General features: G+C 42.1%; 1 protein-coding gene across 2 annotated transcripts in view; it reads left to right on the top strand.

Moving 5' to 3' along the window:
* Nucleotides 1–15,089, top strand: part of LOC117416108 (latent-transforming growth factor beta-binding protein 4-like) — a 37,587-nt gene extending 22,498 nt beyond the window's left edge. For both annotated transcript variants that reach the window (XM_034027169.3, XM_034027168.3), the window contains 20 exons: nucleotides 70–189; nucleotides 436–561; nucleotides 658–783; nucleotides 2,139–2,264; nucleotides 2,614–2,733; nucleotides 5,274–5,399; nucleotides 6,038–6,163; nucleotides 6,312–6,434; nucleotides 6,684–6,815; nucleotides 8,268–8,393; nucleotides 8,787–8,930; nucleotides 9,498–9,704; nucleotides 10,044–10,115; nucleotides 10,382–10,510; nucleotides 10,911–11,054; nucleotides 11,596–11,748; nucleotides 12,292–12,577; nucleotides 13,134–13,408; nucleotides 13,644–13,793; nucleotides 14,524–15,089. In XM_034027169.3, the coding sequence (XP_033883060.3) occupies nucleotides 70–189; nucleotides 436–561; nucleotides 658–783; nucleotides 2,139–2,264; nucleotides 2,614–2,733; nucleotides 5,274–5,399; nucleotides 6,038–6,163; nucleotides 6,312–6,434; nucleotides 6,684–6,815; nucleotides 8,268–8,393; nucleotides 8,787–8,930; nucleotides 9,498–9,704; nucleotides 10,044–10,115; nucleotides 10,382–10,510; nucleotides 10,911–11,054; nucleotides 11,596–11,748; nucleotides 12,292–12,577; nucleotides 13,134–13,408; nucleotides 13,644–13,793; nucleotides 14,524–14,678 (2,966 nt within the window). In that variant the 3' untranslated portion in view covers nucleotides 14,679–15,089. The remainder of the gene's footprint in view (nucleotides 1–69; nucleotides 190–435; nucleotides 562–657; nucleotides 784–2,138; nucleotides 2,265–2,613; nucleotides 2,734–5,273; nucleotides 5,400–6,037; nucleotides 6,164–6,311; nucleotides 6,435–6,683; nucleotides 6,816–8,267; nucleotides 8,394–8,786; nucleotides 8,931–9,497; nucleotides 9,705–10,043; nucleotides 10,116–10,381; nucleotides 10,511–10,910; nucleotides 11,055–11,595; nucleotides 11,749–12,291; nucleotides 12,578–13,133; nucleotides 13,409–13,643; nucleotides 13,794–14,523) is intronic.
* The last annotated feature ends 2,508 nt before the right edge of the window (nucleotides 15,090–17,597 follow it).

Genomic DNA, 17,597 nt, shown 5'->3' with positions numbered 1-17,597 from the left:
TTTCAAAAAGCTTTGAACACAATACCTGCTGCCGACTATCATATCCTGTGCTGTCTTTCCCTCCCTCAGATATCAACGAGTGTGAGAATGCTTTAACCTGCCCTGGTCAGGAATGTGTTAACTCCGCTGGCTCCTTCCGGTGTGTGCCCTGCCAGCCTGGTTACCAGCTACAGAACAGCAGATGCACAGGTAGTTCAAATGCCCAATGCTTCCCAAGGATCGCCCATTGGAAGCAATGTACCACTGTATGCAACGTGCCATCTGCTTTCTAAGTCAATATTTAATATGAAAAACGGACACAAATGTGACATTTTTAAATCTAACATGAAATACTGTACTACTAATTATGTCATCTGGCAGACTTGTGATATAGTTTTGAGACAAGTGCTCTCTCTTTGTCTCTAGTGTGTAACAGAGCGCTGTGTTGTGTTTCAGATGTGGACGAGTGCAGCCTGAGCCCGCGGCCCTGCACTAACGGTCAGTGTGAGAATACAGCTGGGAGTTACCGATGCCTGTGTCCATCTGGGTTTAGACTGGGGCCGCAAGGAGCCAGCTGCACAGGTAACTCAGTGGAAGATTGTACTCAGGAATAACTTTAAAATGAAAAACATTTAGATTTTTGTAAAACATAACTTTTGCCTCGCTTGTTCGTTTCAGATATCGACGAATGCCGCCTGACCCCACGGCCTTGCTCCATTGGTCAATGCGAGAACACAGCGGGCAGCTATAGATGTGTGTGTCCCACCGGCTACAGACTGAACTCACTGGGAACCCAGTGCATTGGTGAGCTGAGCGCCAGGAGTTTACTGGATCAGGTTATCAAACCAAGCACTGTCACCTTCTCAGCCTTCACCACTATTACAATCTAGGGCTGTCAGTTAAGCTTCCAAATAGCAATCGATTAATTGGGCACACAAAATAAAATAGTTTGACAAAACATAGATGATTGTAATGTCCAAAGAAATTTTCGTTCCCCCTCCCACCTACGTGATTATTGTAATATCATTGCTGTTCAGTAAAAGCTTGTTCACAACAATGGAATGCGAGGGGTAATTAACTGTAATATCTCTTTGCCAGTGGTACTGTAGGAGTACCGGCATAAACATGTTTTATCAGCCGTGGGTGGCACTGTCTGTACTTACATCAAGTAGATGTGGTCATCAATCAGGAAACCCAGATGGAGCACGCAGCCTGGTTTGAAAAATACATCGTCATTTTTGTTTTTTTAAACCCATAAAGAACAGTATTCTTCCCTGGTTTAACAGTTCATTTTGAAACTCCAAAGAAGTGCAAATTATATATAGCAAGTTTTCTGTGTGCACAATTTATTAACATGTTGTTTGCCAGGAATATAGTTGCTATTTGCCATTGAAGATTATTAAGTATTTTTCTAAAAAGAACCAATCGTTTCTAATAAGTAACTCCATGCTGCCAGTTGCATTAGGAATTACATTTTGTGGAAAAGTTTAAAAACTTTATACTATATTTCTCAGAATGCAACTTAACTTAAAGAGTAAGTAGCTGGGTTCAGAAAAAATAGTATTATACATCCCCACGTGTTGCTACAACTGTTTAAATAACGTACCTAATTTTTCTTTTCATTGTTAACATCCTGACTTTTTACACTTATAACTTTAAAGTCTGTTTCAAAGCTCTTTTCAAAATGTCCGCTCCAGTGCACTGCTAGTGTCAGGATTGTTGCCCACATTGTCAACAGGTAACACAGCAATAATGATCCATGATGTGGTACGGAACAAAAAAGCCAGAGCACTTGTTGTTATTGTTTTTTTTAAGCCGCTCTTCCTGCAGTAATTTAGAGGACAGAGCTCAAAACCCAATGCACTAGAGCGGACATTTTGAAAAGGGCTTTTAAACAGACTTCAAAGTTGTCAGGATGTTAAAAATGAAAAGAAAAATGACAGGTATGTTATTTAAACAGTTGTAGCAACACGTGGGGATGTAAAATGCTATATTTTTTACAGGAATAAATATTAACGCTGAAAGTGGTCAGCAAAGTGATTTTTAGTAGTCTGAAATCACACACAGTCACTTTGAAAACATGACTTCTCAAGTACCTGTGCTTGGGCAGACTGCTTCAATTGTTAGTGTGAGCGTCTGTCTGTCATTTCTGTGCTCAGATACAGACGAGTGCCGGCAGTCCCCCAGCCCCTGCACTAACGCACGCTGTGAGAACACACCTGGCAGCTACAGGTGTGTTTGCGCTGCTGGATACCAGCTGGATCACCAGGGAGCTGAGTGCACAGGTGAGGAGATGATCTTATACGCTTTACCCATGTACAGCTAGGGCCAAACGTTTTGCATTACCCAACAGAATCAACCACATTTTCCTTCAGTAAGTCGAACGAAACCTGCTGAATAATGTTATGTTAACATTTTGAATTACACACCAGTTTGTAGTTTTCCAATATACTTAACATGTTTTTGGATACCACTTGAAAACCGCTTATCCTATTATGTTGAAACTCTGCAAGGACGTTGTTTTGCACAGGTTCTTCAGAGTATCAGGTTCTAGGTCAGCAATGATTTCAATAAGCTTTAAACACAATACCTGCTGCCGACTATCATATCCTGTGCTGTCTTTCCCTCCCTCAGATATCAACGAGTGTGAGAATGCTTTAACCTGCCCTGGTCAGGAATGTGTTAACTCCGCTGGCTCCTTCCGGTGTGTGCCCTGCCAGCCTGGTTACCAGCTACAGAACAGCAGATGCACAGGTAGTTCAAATGCCCAATGCTTCCCTAGGATTGCCTGTGCCCACTGGAAGCAATGTACCACTGTCTAAATTAAATTATAATTCACGGTCTGAATTAAATCAAACATTATGGTGAGACCACAGCTGTACTTTATAATGTATGTGTATAAGTATTCAGTGGCTGCCTCTGATCAAATTACATACAAAGAGTGTAAGAGAAAGTTTGTTCTCAACTTGATTAGCGGTAGCCTACAAACACATTATAAGTCATTAAATCTAAACAAAAAAAACTGACGAAACCCCAATATGAACATGCTTAATCGGTTTTTATAGAACTTGTGGTTTAAATGTCTAGAATGCTTTGTCATTAACATTCAGAGTGCGAGATCTACAGTCTCAGCAACCTTTTAAGTGTAATTTACTGTGAATAGGTTTCAGTGGGGACCTGACTTAGAATATATAACCCATCTATCTGTCTAACTATCTCTTGTCCTGTTTTCCAAGCATCAAAATGAAATTAAAGCCAATGTATCATAACTAATTTGGGAGGGGTACCAGACCTCCATCAGGATATTTTTAGCTCGTAGAATGTCTTTGGCAGTACTGTTTGTCATTAACTTCCCATTAAAAGCACTGCTATGGATTAACGCCAACACTGTCTAATTCATCCGCACCATAGGATTGCCAACCACTTCAGGCTTTTTTTTTTGGCTATCATTGTGAAATCTCATTAGACCATTATGTTATCCTGTTGTTTCCCAAAGTAAAAGCATAGCTAAGTGTAATAACGCACAGGGAAAGCATCGATAAGCTGTTTAAAGACCAGCGAGGTATTAATATTATTTATTTCTTAGCAGATGCCCTTATCCAGGGCGACTTACAATTGTTACAAGTTATCACATTATTTTTACATATAATTAACCATTCATACAGTTGGGTTTTTACTGGAGCAATCTAGGTAAAGTACCTTGCTCAAGGGTACAGCAGCAGTGTCCACCACCTGGGATTGAACCCACGACCCTCTGGTCAAGAGTCCAGAGCCCTAACCACTACTCCACACTGCTGCCCATATGGTAAAGCATATTATAAAACATGGCAAATTGGGGTAAACTATGGTAATTGCTTAGTATATAACCATGGGAAAAACATGCAAAAATACCTGGTAAACTTTTATAAGGGTACATTCATATGATCAGTATATTTGCAGTAATATCATGCTAGCGTGGAATCCGTACTCAACTATCTCTCTGCATACAGTATTATAGGACCATATAAAGTAGTATTAGAGGATCATATCCAACTTCACTACTGCTAGGGTGGTATTGCTCCTTGTAAACTATAATAACTTGTAACAATTGTAAGTTGCCCTGGATAAGGGCATCTGCTAAGAAATGAATAATAATAATAATAATTAGTAACTATAATTAAATATCACGTTCCACGTGCCCACGTGTTGCTACAACTGTTTAAATAACGTACCTGTCATTTTTTCTTTTCATTGTTAAAATCCTGACAACTTTTTTACACTTAGAACTTTAAAGTCTGTTTCAAAGCTCTTTTCAAAATGTCCACTCTAGTGCACTGGGCCTTGAGATCTGTCCACTAAATCACTGCAGGAAGAGCGATTTAAAAAAAAATGAAAAAAGTGCTCTGGCTTTTCTGTTACGTACCACATCACGGATCGTTATTGCTGTGTTACCTGTTTGTGGGCAATAATCCTTGTACTGTCAGTGCACTAGAGCAGCCATTTTGAAAAGAGCTTTGAAACAGTCTTTAATGTCATCAGTCTAAAAAGTTGTCAGGTTATTAACAATGAAAATAGAAATTGACCACACATCAGGGAAAAACCTGCTGAGACAGAACCACAAACTCCAGCTGTAAAACCCAGTCTTGAAAAATTGACTTTTGTAGATTCCAGATCAACAGTATCATTATAAGAGCCAAACGTTACAAGGATTGTAATACATGTCTGTGCTGTTTTTGAATTAGACCGAGAGATAGGCAGAGAGGTTGGCTGATGTACAGTACAGGCACAAATTCTGGCAACAACAAATGACTTACTGTAAGACTAGGGGTGAGGATTGTATTGCCCATTTTTTCTCACTCAGACCCCTTACTTACTAAACACCCTGGCCTCTCTGAATAGATGATCATCTCCTCTTTAAAAATATGCTAAATATTTTAATGAGCAAGACATCTTATAAGTAGAATGACAGCTGGGGATGGGGAGTTTGTTGCTGGATAACTTCACTCAGACTACTTCCTCACTAAATATCTTTGTATCCCTGAACAGAAAACCGTCTCCTGCAAGATTTTAATGAACAGCCCAAAATAATCAAAACACCTGCATATGTAGCACACACTCTTGCCTAAATGGTCTCGCATAACAGATTTAAGGAACAGTCCCGCATCAATGTAAACAGACGTCCTGACCCCCAGTGGCCGTCCACCCTAATAACAGTGTTATGGCAGGTTTTCCGACCCTTTTATGCTTATATTCATTGGTTTTTAGATCGGTACAGTTCGTCGTGGTTTAACTCTGTCTCGTCTCTGCTCCCACAGACGTCGATGAGTGTCGGGGCTTGTTAGTATGCGGTACTAATGGGCAGTGCTTGAACACAGACGGCTCCTTCCTTTGTGACTGCAAGATCGGATTCAGGTCGGACAGTAGTGGGCGACAGTGCAGGGGTGAGTCTCTAAGGAGTATATTGGTAACTAATGTACCTAAACAGGATGGAAATAAGACTCCTATTGCATCAGGTTTTTTGACATGTAAGCTATGGTTGGGATTGAATTTAAATTGAGGCTGCTATCCTTATGCTCAAAACCATTATCTAAATGGTACTTTTTTAATACGTTTGATCCCCACTGAAAATGTGTGTTCACATCGCAATGCAAAACATTACCTTAAAAACATTACATATACCAAGAATTCTAATAAAGACTCCAATTGCATAGCAGTTTGATCCATTCCTGGTTTTACTACAGGTTTAAAAGGACACACCTGAGCTTGTTACATATGCATTGGCTAATCAGGCTCATAGTAAAACATGGAGTGGTTGAAACTGCTATGCAATAGGAATCTTATTTCTATCCCTGTACAAAATGTAAATTTAAAGCAAAAGCGCTCTGATTTCTGGGGAACACATTACACCTGCTTTGTGTGTTCCACCCGCGGCATAAGAAATACACTCAACCTGCATTTCATATGAGCCCTAGCCTCCTGCTGGACTGCAAACACATTGCACCTGTTTAGTCCTTGTTTTTGCACACAAAGAACGCAAGCCATCCTCCCACCCGCTCCCGTTGTTAATGTCTCCCTGCAGATATTAATGAGTGTCTGGAAGGGGACTTCTGTTTCCCGCATGGCGAATGTCTCAACACTGAAGGGTCATACAGCTGTCTATGTTCCGAGGGATACAAAGCCACCCCAGACGGAGGCTCCTGTATAGGTAGGAAACTGCCGCACAGAATATGGTTCTATGTTGGGAACATTCCACCAACCGCTTCCCATTGTGGGGTGCTTCCGTTTGTACAGAGCCACTAGGAACAGTGGCTATAGAGCTTTCTGTTTTACTCCCTTTTTGTTTCTGTTCCCAGATGTGGATGAGTGTGCCAGGCCGGAGCTGTGCCAGGATGGCATTTGTACCAACACCCAGGGCTCCTTCGAGTGTGTGTGCCAACCCGGCTTCGCCACCAACCCAGAAAAGACTGCCTGCCTTGGTAAGCATAGAGTTACCTCGTGACTACATGTACACTGGGACACTTTGGGACAGTTCAGGCTTTTCAACTCACACCCCAGCGCATTCTGGTAAGTGTAGTCCTGCTGTGAAAGGTACCCGAGACATACCAGAATGCAATGCCATAGTTTCAGAACATATATTTATTTCATTTAAACCCATTAACCTGAGCATAACTTTGATGCTAATTACAGTTCAGGCTGGTCGAGTTTTTCCTGCCTTGTTTTTTCAGATGTTGATGAGTGTGCAGAGTCGAGGGGAGCTGTTTGTGGACCCCGCCGTTGTGAGAATACCATCGGCTCCTTCCATTGCATCACTTCCTGTGAGCCCGGCCACAGGGCCACTGCCAGCGGGGACTGTGTGGGTAAGCACCCGCAAGCCACCTGCTGGACAATAAACTCACTACAACCACTTCCTTTATTGGTACTAGCAATCTGCTGGTCAATAAGCACATTACAACTGCTTCCTTTATTAGTCCTAGCCACCTGCAGGACAATAAACTCACTACAACCGCTTCCTTTATTAGCCCTAGAAATTCTTTAATAGTCTTTGCCATTTGATGGACAAACACATTACAGTTGTCCAAGCCAGTTGATGGACAATCAAGTCATTCTAACTGCTTTCTATATTAGTCCCAGCTACATACAATTAACATATAAAATACACACCGTCCAAACTGGGTTGTGTTGAAAACACGTTTATAACACAAAACCATTCAAATTCCATTCAGTCGGGCTTACATTTAAAATTTCCTGCCTACTCCATATGTGTACATGAGTCTCAGCACTGAAGGATCATCCAGCTGTCTGTGTTCTGAGGGATACAAAGCCACGCCAGATGGAGGCTCTTGCATAGGTAGGAAACTGGCGCATAGAATACGGTACCGTGGGTTTACATGAAACGCATGTTCCAGCTGGGGGCTTTGTGATAAGGCTGGAATTTTAAAAGAGTCTTCAGCTGCCATGGAGTTCCACTGCCTTCTTCCACTGATCTATCAAAACACTGCAGCCCGGGTCATGTGGGACTCATCACCTGTGCCTTTGTCTGTAAGATTACAGAACACATGGCTGCAGTATTTAGTGCGCTCTGCAGGATTGAAAAAGGGGAGGGCTATTGGCAGAAGAACATTGTGTGCTAAAAGGGGCAACACACTGGGGTCAGAGATGTATGGGGGGGGGGGACTTTTTACATGTTTTTTTTATTTATTTAAACACATTTTCAGCTAGCACAGGGGCCTTATAGAGTAGTAAGACAATACCGATGAAAACAACTCAAACAGCTGTGTGATCATGGCTTTTCTAAAATGTATATCTTTGTGTTATACAATTTAGCAGCACTGCAGAATAATGGTAGAGCATTACACAACGCTGCCCGTTACAATTGCATCCGTTAAATACTTTCCTACAGCAATCCAGATGTGATCTAAATCAGCATAACAGCAGTTTGGAAATGTTACAAACAGGGTCGGGGTCAATTCCTGTTTTTCATCCAATTCCATTTCCAATTCCTTTTGAAAATCAATTCCCAATCCTTCGAAGGACTTGATATTTTAGAGACAGAAAAATTGTTGTGATCGTTCGACTGTTTTCATTTGAAGCCGAATTGACTTCAGTTTAACTAGTTTGTTGCTACTGCGAGAAGCTCATTTTAACTGCTAATTGCTAATTTTGATCAATGCAGTGTTGGAATTGATTAAAAGGGAATGGGAATTGGAATTGAAAAACAGGAACTGAGCCCAACCCAACTATTTGCTATGCTCCATTACCAATAAGATGCTGTTCAGACCCGGTGTAATGCTAGCCCTTTTCCGTTTCAGACATCAACGAGTGTGCGAACGACACTGTCTGCGGTGACCATGCCTTCTGCCAGAACCTGATTGGCTCATACCAGTGTCTGTGTGACCAGGGCTATGAGGCGGGACGAAATGGGCGGAGCTGTGTGGGTACGGGAAATACCGTTAGTTCTTATTGGACGAAAAGGCACTAACAATTCACAAAATGTCAAGGGATGCATTGTTTCTCTTAATGAGGAAGTCAAACTATAATTCTGTGGCAGGGAACTAGTCAAGGGACCTTAAAATGGAAATTATAAATCACATATCAGAAATCACAAGATCTGATCCCTTGAGGGATGGAAATAAGGTTTCACTATGAGTTTGTTACCTATACACTGGGGCTAATCAGGCTGGTAGTAAAACCTGGAATGGATGAAACTGCTATGTAACAGTTGTCGTATTTCCATCCCAGGACGTATCTAGCCCCTCAGTGTATTAAGTATACCAGGAAGGCTAACAGCAGTGGTTAAGTGTCCCCTCTCTCTCTCCGGCTCTCTGTAGATGTGAACGAGTGTGACAGCATGCAGGGTGCCTGCGGAGCGGCAAGCTGTGAGAACGTGGAGGGCTCCTTCCTGTGTATCTGCGGCCAGGACAGTGAGGAGTTTGACCCTCGCACTGGACAGTGCATCAGCCGGGATGGGGAAGGTAACAAACACTGCGTCTTTCTGGAGCGTGTTGGATGTGCTTGGATCTGTGATGGGTAGTGTTGTGTGATCCACTGCCGTTACAGATTCTGAGGTTAAATGCTTTATAACGCACAATCCTGGCTCGTTTATGGTGTGCAGGGTTGCCGGTGTGCACAGCAGTTTGATCCATTCCTGGTTTTACTATGAGTTTAATAAGACACGACTGAGTTTGTTACCAATACACTAATAAAGCTTGTATTAAAACCTGGAATGGGTGAAATTGCTATGTTAAATTATTCTTATTTCCATCCCTATGTATGTATGTATGTATGTATAATCTGTAACCTCCAATACTGTATCCTTTGCTTTGCACATCATCTAGAACTTTATCCCAAGCAAAATAAATTGCACTAGACATAATGTACGAAATGGAACATAAAGACGGCAAACGGATTTGTTATTAATGGTAAAACAGTCAGCCAATTAAGCTGGTCCATGCTGCCATCTTGTGGTCGAAAGTGGAATGACTCATTCATAGTTGTTTTCACAGCATTGTATTGTGTTATCTATGATTTCCTTTCTCCAGCCCAGAGGCTTCCCACTGGGGAAGCATCTCGACCAGACCCCTACCCACCGCACAGTGATGTCAGAGAATGCTACTACAACATCCATGACGCAAACGTGTGCCAGAACATACTGACACGCAACACCACCCTACAGGAGTGCTGCTGCACTGTGGGGGAGGGCTGGGGGGAGAACTGTCAGCTGACAGCCTGCCCGGCACTTGGAACAGGTACACTACCTGCTGTACACCTGCTGCTGTAGACTCAAGCGCATCACCCTGGCACTGCCAAGACCAACAATGCCAGCGACGGGCCGACAAATCTGATGAACAACAACGACGTCACTGGTGTTAAGAACAATAGTTTTTTTTTTGTTTTTTTTTGTCATTCAATTCATGGAACAGGAAACCTTTTTTTTATTATTGTACATGCTATGCATATATGTAGTTCTTTCTTGCAACAGCATGTTCGGAGTCTATTAAGAGTGTGTATATTTAAACAAATGAAATGCCAGCCTTCAAGTGCCATTGTGAAAATAGAACTGAATCTTCTCCTGTTTTCTCTACTAGCTGAATACCAGGCTGTGTGTCCCAGCGGAAAGGGATATGTGACCTCTACTCTGGGCTCCTTCAGTTACAAAGGTGGGTGATCTTGTGACCTTCCACTGCAAATGCTTGCAGAATCCTCATTGTGTAACACTTTGAAACCATTCTGTTACACAGTGCTGCCCAGAAATATTGACATGCTGAAGTTAATTAATCATTTCGCTGCCTGAATGTTCCTTTGCTACCGTAGTTTATTAAATATTGTATAAACTAGAAGGGCCTAACAATAGGGTTACCGTGTGCACTGGGACAGTTTGGGCTTTGCCACTCACACTGCATTGCATTCTGTTTCTCCTGTTCAGATGTAGATGAGTGCACACTGTTCAGTTCTGAAGTGTGTAAGAATGGCGTGTGTGTGAACACGATCCCAGGATACTCCTGCTACTGTCCCAATGGATACTACTATGACCAAACGCAACTGGAGTGTGTGGGTAAGAGACAACACGGCTATTCCTGTTGTGAACATGTAAGGAAAATAATCTGATGTCTGCAAATGTGTCCACAATACCAGTCGTTATGTTACTAAGTTTCCATTCATTGATTCCAAGTACAGCTTAAGCATTATCATAAGATACAATGTAGCACCTGGTTATAAACATCTAAACAAGTACCGGTACGCAAGTCTTTCGAATATAAAAGTGGCGGCATTGTGTACAGCAAGTTCTTAACCATTTCAAGCCCTACCAATTTGAATAAAAAATACAGGTCCATCTGCAAACGTGTTACACGCTTATCACTGCTGCTAACAGCATGTGTTTGATTGCGATTACAGGGCTCAGGATTAGCGAGGGTCTCCCCTGTATGACGTTTCTGAGCCTGTTTTCTCTCTAGATAACGATGAGTGTTTGGAGGAGGAGTCCTGTCTAGGGGGGAGCTGTGTCAACACTGTGGGATCATATTACTGCTCTTGCGAGTCCCCTCTCATCCTGGATGCAGCCCAGCGAGAGTGTGTCGCCAACATCAGCCAATCCGCAGGTACGAGAAGCAAACTCAGCGCAGGCTAGGAACGAGAAGTCTTCATCAGTGTCTGACATGTAATAGAGGCTTATTAAGAGATCTTTGGCTATGCTGAGGTCTGTCTGTCTGTATCTGTCTAAAAATGTTGCTTTCTAAAATGTAATGTTTATAGTCATTGCTGAATATATTTTGGAATGATACAGGATATTTAAAAGACCTTCCTGTCGGTCTATCTATCTATCTATCTATAGATAGAAAGATATTTAGAAAGATATTTTTTTGTATTTTAAAATAAATCTTTATTATTAGAAAAATCATAAATTAAACACTTCAACATGTACATTTTAAATCAGTGATATACATTAAATATTTGTTCAAATCATCCTCATAATTAAAATGCCTACTTCCGCTGAGCGCACCACCCCACCAACAGCCCAGACTGTTTGGAACAGATCCAAGTGATTTTCAACCCTATCTATCTATCTATCTATCCATATATATTCAGTAGAACCACAGTATGTGGTTCCTGGGTTCTAACAGCAGTCTGTTTCTTTTCTAGATGAAAACCTGGCGTACTGCTGGCAGGAGTTGGGGGAAGATTTTATCTGTAACCGGCTCTTGCTGGATAGGCAGATCACTTACACGGAGTGCTGCTGCTTGTATGGACTGGCCTGGGGTATAGAATGTACACTCTGCCCCGCCCAAGACTCAGGTACTACATTTAGATTCGGATAAGGAAGCACCTGTCAACCAAGCTGCTATCAGCCATCTCCCATATCTGTTGTCTTTCCCATTGTGACTGAAAGTGCTTTGCACCAGGGAGATGCAGCTTTTATATCTTGCAGAATACATGGCAGGGATGCCTTTTGACGGACAGTCCGGTTGTGTGAAAGTGTGTGCTACATGTGGCAGGTGTTTGTAATTTTCTGCCCAATCGCTTGTACACTAAACTGGTGCTTAGCTTGAGCTTTTTCTGAAATTACAGGACCAGGGAGCAATGTGACTAAGAGCTTTTTTTTTTTTAACCAATGTCTGTGTGTTCCTGAAGGACAGCAAAATTCAGAAATGACAGAGTTTACAAGCACTGGTTAAGCAATTCAAAACAATTCTGGTACGGGAAGATTAACATGAGGTGGTGTGATTGTCAATTCTCTGAATAGCCGATCAAAAGTAAACAAGCCAATTAAGATTCACTGATAACGTTTTGACTTTTATTCCTAGTATTTTAAAAGGTATGAATGAATTGTTTCTACAGATGAGTACGAAGCCCTGTGTGATGTCTTGAGGGCCCCAGCTTACGGACCCCCTGCTGGGCCCTACGCTGAGGAATATGAACCACGCTTCAGAGGGGACTATGAGCCTCCATACAGTACAGACACCTTCGCTGAACCCCCTCCTAGAGGGAGAACCCCAGACTATCTCAGACCCGGGGGGTACGAAGACTACCCCTCACGTGGAGGTAGGCTGCCAAGCTACGGGTCAAGTTCTCGCTCTCCGGCTTCATACAGACCACCAGAGGAGGGCCCATATGGAAGTCGTGGGTATGGAAAGGTTTAAAAACATTTCAGTCATGTTTCTTGTTTTTTTAACTTCATAACAGGGATGGAAATAAGACTCCTATTGCATAGCCATTTCACTCATTCCAGAGTTTTACTACAAGCTTAATTAGCCACAGTGTAGAGGTAACAGGCTCAGGTGTGTCATCTTAAACTCATAGCAAAACCAGGAATGGCTCAAACTGCTATGTAACGGGAGTCTTATTTCCATCCCTGCGTGTGTTATTACGATGATTAGTGTATTATTATTTATTTTATTATTATTTATTTCTTAGCAGACGCCCTTATCCAGGGCGACTTACAATTGTTACAAGATATCACATTATTTTTACATACAATTACCCATTTATACAGTTGGGTTTTTACTGGAGCAATCTAGGTAAAGTACCTTGCTCAAGGGTACAGCAGCAGTGTCCCCCCTCCTGGGATTAAACCCACGACCCTCTGGTCAAGAGTCCAGAGCCCTAACCACTACTCCACACTGCTCCACACTGCTGTATTGCAGTGTATCTGTCGTAGTGACTGTATTATTTTGTTACAGCCCCGGTCGGAGCTACGATCTGGGGGATTTCGAACCTGAGCTACCATATGCATCAGAGCCCAGACCCCCCTTTGGCAGAGCGGACTCCCAGGTAGATCCCTATTATGAATCCCGTCGAGGGAGGTACAGACCCCTGAGCTCCCAGTCTGTGGGACCCCCCTCGGAGCCAGACGAGCCCTCGGCCGCCTGGCTGCAGTACAGACCCAGAGGGACAGCCCCCAACCCGGAGTACCCTGACCGACAACAGGGGGGCATCAGGAGAGAGACCTATGAGAGTAAGCTTGCCCTTACTGCATTTCCACTCAACTGAACATGTTGATGAAAAGGGAATGGGAATTTGGAATTGGAATTTGGAATGGGGGTTTGGAATTGGAATTTGGAATTGATTTTAAGAAGTTTGGAATTGGAATTGCAATTGCAATTGCAAAGCAGGAACCCTAGTGCCACGGTGCTTCAGGTCACTGAGCTGTCCCCGGGTTTTGAGGCTGGCTGTCATGGTTTCTCTTGCAGGCAGATACGAGCCGTACGAGGGCCTGAGCGCGGAGGAGTGTGGGATACTGCACGGCTGTGAGAATGGCCGCTGCATCCGCATGCCGGAGGGCTATACCTGTGACTGCTATGACGGCTACCACCTGGACATATCTACAATGACCTGCAGAGGTACGCACAGGACTGGCTGCCCATAGTAAAAGCATAGTGAAAGCATGGCAAAGCTTAGGCAGGCATTGTAAAGCACAGAGAGGAATGGTAAAGCATAGGGAAGCATTGTAAAGCACAGAGAGGAATGGTAAAGCATAGGGAAGCATTGTGAAGCACAGAGAGGCATGGTAAAGCATAGGAAAGAATTGTAAAGAATAGTGAGGTATGGTAAAGCATAAGCAAGCATTGTAAAGAATAGTGAGGTATGGTAAAGCATAAGCAAGCATTGTAAAGAATAGTGAGGTATGGTAAAGTTTAGGGAAGCATTGTAAAGCACAGAGAGGTGTGGTAAAGCATAGGGAAGCATTGTAAAGCATAGAGGGGCATGATAAAGCATAGGCAAGCATTGTAAAGAATAGTGAGGTATGGTAAAGCATAGGCAAGCATTGTAAAGAATAGTGAGGTATGGTAAAGCATATTAATAAACATGGCAAACTAGCAGAAACTGGTGCATAGTATTACCATGGGAAAAATCAGGGCAGAGCTGCAAACACACAGTAGTAAACTTGTATAAGGCTGTCTATTATACTGATGTGACATCGAGATACTGGGGCAGTGTGTTTGGGTTGCTTATGTATCGATACCACTGGGGTGTCACTGCAGTTTGCCAACGATCATTGCCCTGAAGCACTACAGTGCCATGCTGCCATGAAAGATCACTTTGGTTAACCTGTCTTGTTTTTTAACGCAGATGTAAACGAGTGTGATGAGGCAGAGGACCCCTCCACCCTGTGTGTGAACGGACAGTGCCTGAACACAGACGGCTCCTTCCAGTGTGTGTGCCTCCATGGCTTTGTGATGTCAAGACAACGTAATTACTGCATCCCAGCACGACCACGGCAGTGAGGGGAGAGAACACCACTCACACACTCACACAAACACACACACACCAAAGAGTTCAGACTTTACTGTTTCCAACCATGTTTATTGAACAAGGGATTTTTTTTTTTATTATTCAGATATGATAAACAGGCCAGGGAGGTATTTATTTTAATTTTTGTGAATATTTAAATGATTACTTTTTTGTGTTTGTTTGTTTTTAATAAATAAATACATTCTACTTTTGCAATGACATTAAGTACGCCCCAGGGACTTATGCACAGAAAAAAATCAAAATGATGCAAAATGATGCAAATTCTATTATGTCTGTACAAGTATGTGCAAAGTCACAAAGTATTGTGCAGTTGTATTGGTTTCTTTTCTCATACTGGATATAAAAATACTAGCATAAGAAAAAAATAAATAAGTAGAAAACAATGGATTTTTTTTTTAACATAGTCTTTCTAAATTCCAAGATTGAAATAAACTAACACCAGCTCTTTCAGTCTGTCTTCCGAAAGAGAACGCCTCAGATCAGACAGGACAAGATTATACAGTGAGTTGCTGCGCTCACCATCAGCTGTATTTGTTACTGCATTGATGCATCTGAAAGCTAATGTTTTCAAATTAGGAAGACGATCAGGTGTCAGTGACCAAAACAAGTCGATGTCAATTTTCCTTGGCGGTAGAGCGCTCAGGATCGCATCGGGTGCCACCTACACAGTGTGCATAGCAAAGAAAACCTTTTACTCTCTCATTTGCTGATATATTTGCAACGTGGGACCTTTGTCGTGGCATTATTTGGAAAAATCGACCAATGTTCCCTTTATCCTCAGTGTGATCCAACATTTTTCTCTATCCTTCTTTGTTAATGGCGATATTATATATATATATATATATATTTGTATATTATATATATTAATTTGTTTATTTAGCAGACGCCTTTATCCAAGGCGACTTACAGAGACTAGGGTGTGTGAACTAAGCATCAGCTGCAGAGTCACTTACAACTACGTCTCACCCGAAAGACGGAGCACAAGGAGGTTAAGTGACTTGCTCAGGGTCACACAATGAGTCAGTGGCTGAGGTGGGATTTGAACCGGGGACCTCCTGGTTACAAGCCCTTTTCTTTAACCACTGGACCACACAGCCTCTTAATATATATATATATATATATATATATATATATATATATATATATATATATATATATATATATATATATATATACACACACACACACACACAGTACTGTGCAAAAGTTTTAGGCAGGTGTGAAAAAATGCTGTAAAGTAAGAATGCTTTCAAAAATAGACATGTTAATAGATTATATTTATCAATTAACTAAATGCAAAGTGAGTGAACAGAAGAAAAATCTAAATCAAATCCATATTTGTTGTGACCACCCTTTGCCTTCAAAACAGCATCAGTTCTTCTAGGTACACTTGCACAAAGTCAGGGATTTTGTAGGCATATAGTCAGGTGTATGATTAAACAATTATACCAAACAGGTGCTAATGATCATCAATTCAATATGTAGGTTGAAACACAATCATTAACTGAAACAGAAACAGCTGTGTAGGAGGAATAAAACTGGGTGAGGAACAGCCAAACTCAGCTAACAAGGTGAGGTTCGCTGAAGACAGTTTACTGTCAAAAGTCATACGCCATGGCAAGACTGAGCACAGCAACAAGACACAAGGTAGTTATACTGCATCAGCAAGGTCTCTCCCAGGCAGAAATTTCAAGGCAGACAGGGGTTTCCAGATGTGCTGTCCAAGCTCTTTTGAAGAAGCACAAAGAAACGGGCAACGTTGAGGACCGTAGACACAGTGGTCGGCCAAGGAAACTTACTGCAGCAGATGAAAGACACATCATGCTTACTTCCCTTCACAATCGGAAGATGTCCAGCAGTGCCATCAGCTCAGAATTGGCAGAAAACAGTGGGACCCTGGTACACCCATCTACTGTCCGGAGAAGTCTGGTCAGAAGTGGCCTTCATGGAAGACTTGCGGCCAAAAAGCCATACCTCCGACATGGAAACAAGGCCAAGCGACTCAACTATGCACGAAAACACAGGAACTGGGGTGCAGAAAAATGACAGCAGGTGCTCTGGACTGATGAGTCAAAATTTGAAATATTTGGCTGTAGCAGAAGGCAGTTTGTTCGCCGAAGGGCTGGAGAGCGGTACACGAATGAGTGTCTGCAGGCAACAGTGAAGCATGGTGGAGGTTCCTTGCAAGTTTGGGGCTGCATTTCTGCAAATGGAGTTGGGGATTTGGTCAGAATTAATGGTCTCCTCAATGCTGAGAAGTACAGGCAGATACTTATCCATCATGCAATACCATCAGGGAGGCATCTGATTGGCCCCAAATTTATTCTGCAGCATGACAACGATCCCAAACATACAGCGAAAGTCATTAAGAACTATCTTCAGCATAAAGAAGAACAAGGAGTCCTGGAAGTGATGGTATGGCCCCCACAGAGCCCTGATCTCAACATCATCGAGTCTGTCTGGGATTACATGAAGAGAGAGAAGCAACTGAGGCTGCCTAAATCCACAGAAGAACTGTGGTTAGTTCTCCAAGATGTTTGGGCCAACCTACCTGCCGAGTTCCTTCAAAAACTGTGTGCAAGTGTACCTAGAAGAATTGATGCTGCTTTGAAGGCAAAGGGTGGTCACACCAAATATTGATTTGATGTAGATTTTTCTTCTGTTCACTCACTTTGCATTTTGTTAATTGATAAATATAAACTATTAACATGTCTATTTTTGAAAGCATTTTTACTTTACGGCATTTTTTCACACCTGCCTAAAACTTTTGCACAGTACTGTATGTATATATATATATATATATATATATATATATATATATATATATATATATATATATATATATATATATATATATATATATATACACACACACAACTTCCCCGTTGTGT

Source organism: Acipenser ruthenus, chromosome 7 (assembly GCF_902713425.1).
Source record: "Acipenser ruthenus chromosome 7, fAciRut3.2 maternal haplotype, whole genome shotgun sequence".
Lineage (NCBI taxonomy): Eukaryota > Metazoa > Chordata > Actinopteri > Acipenseriformes > Acipenseridae > Acipenser > Acipenser ruthenus.
The sequence above is the reverse complement of the archived record's forward strand: the minus strand, read 5'-3'. Positions and strand labels throughout refer to the sequence as shown.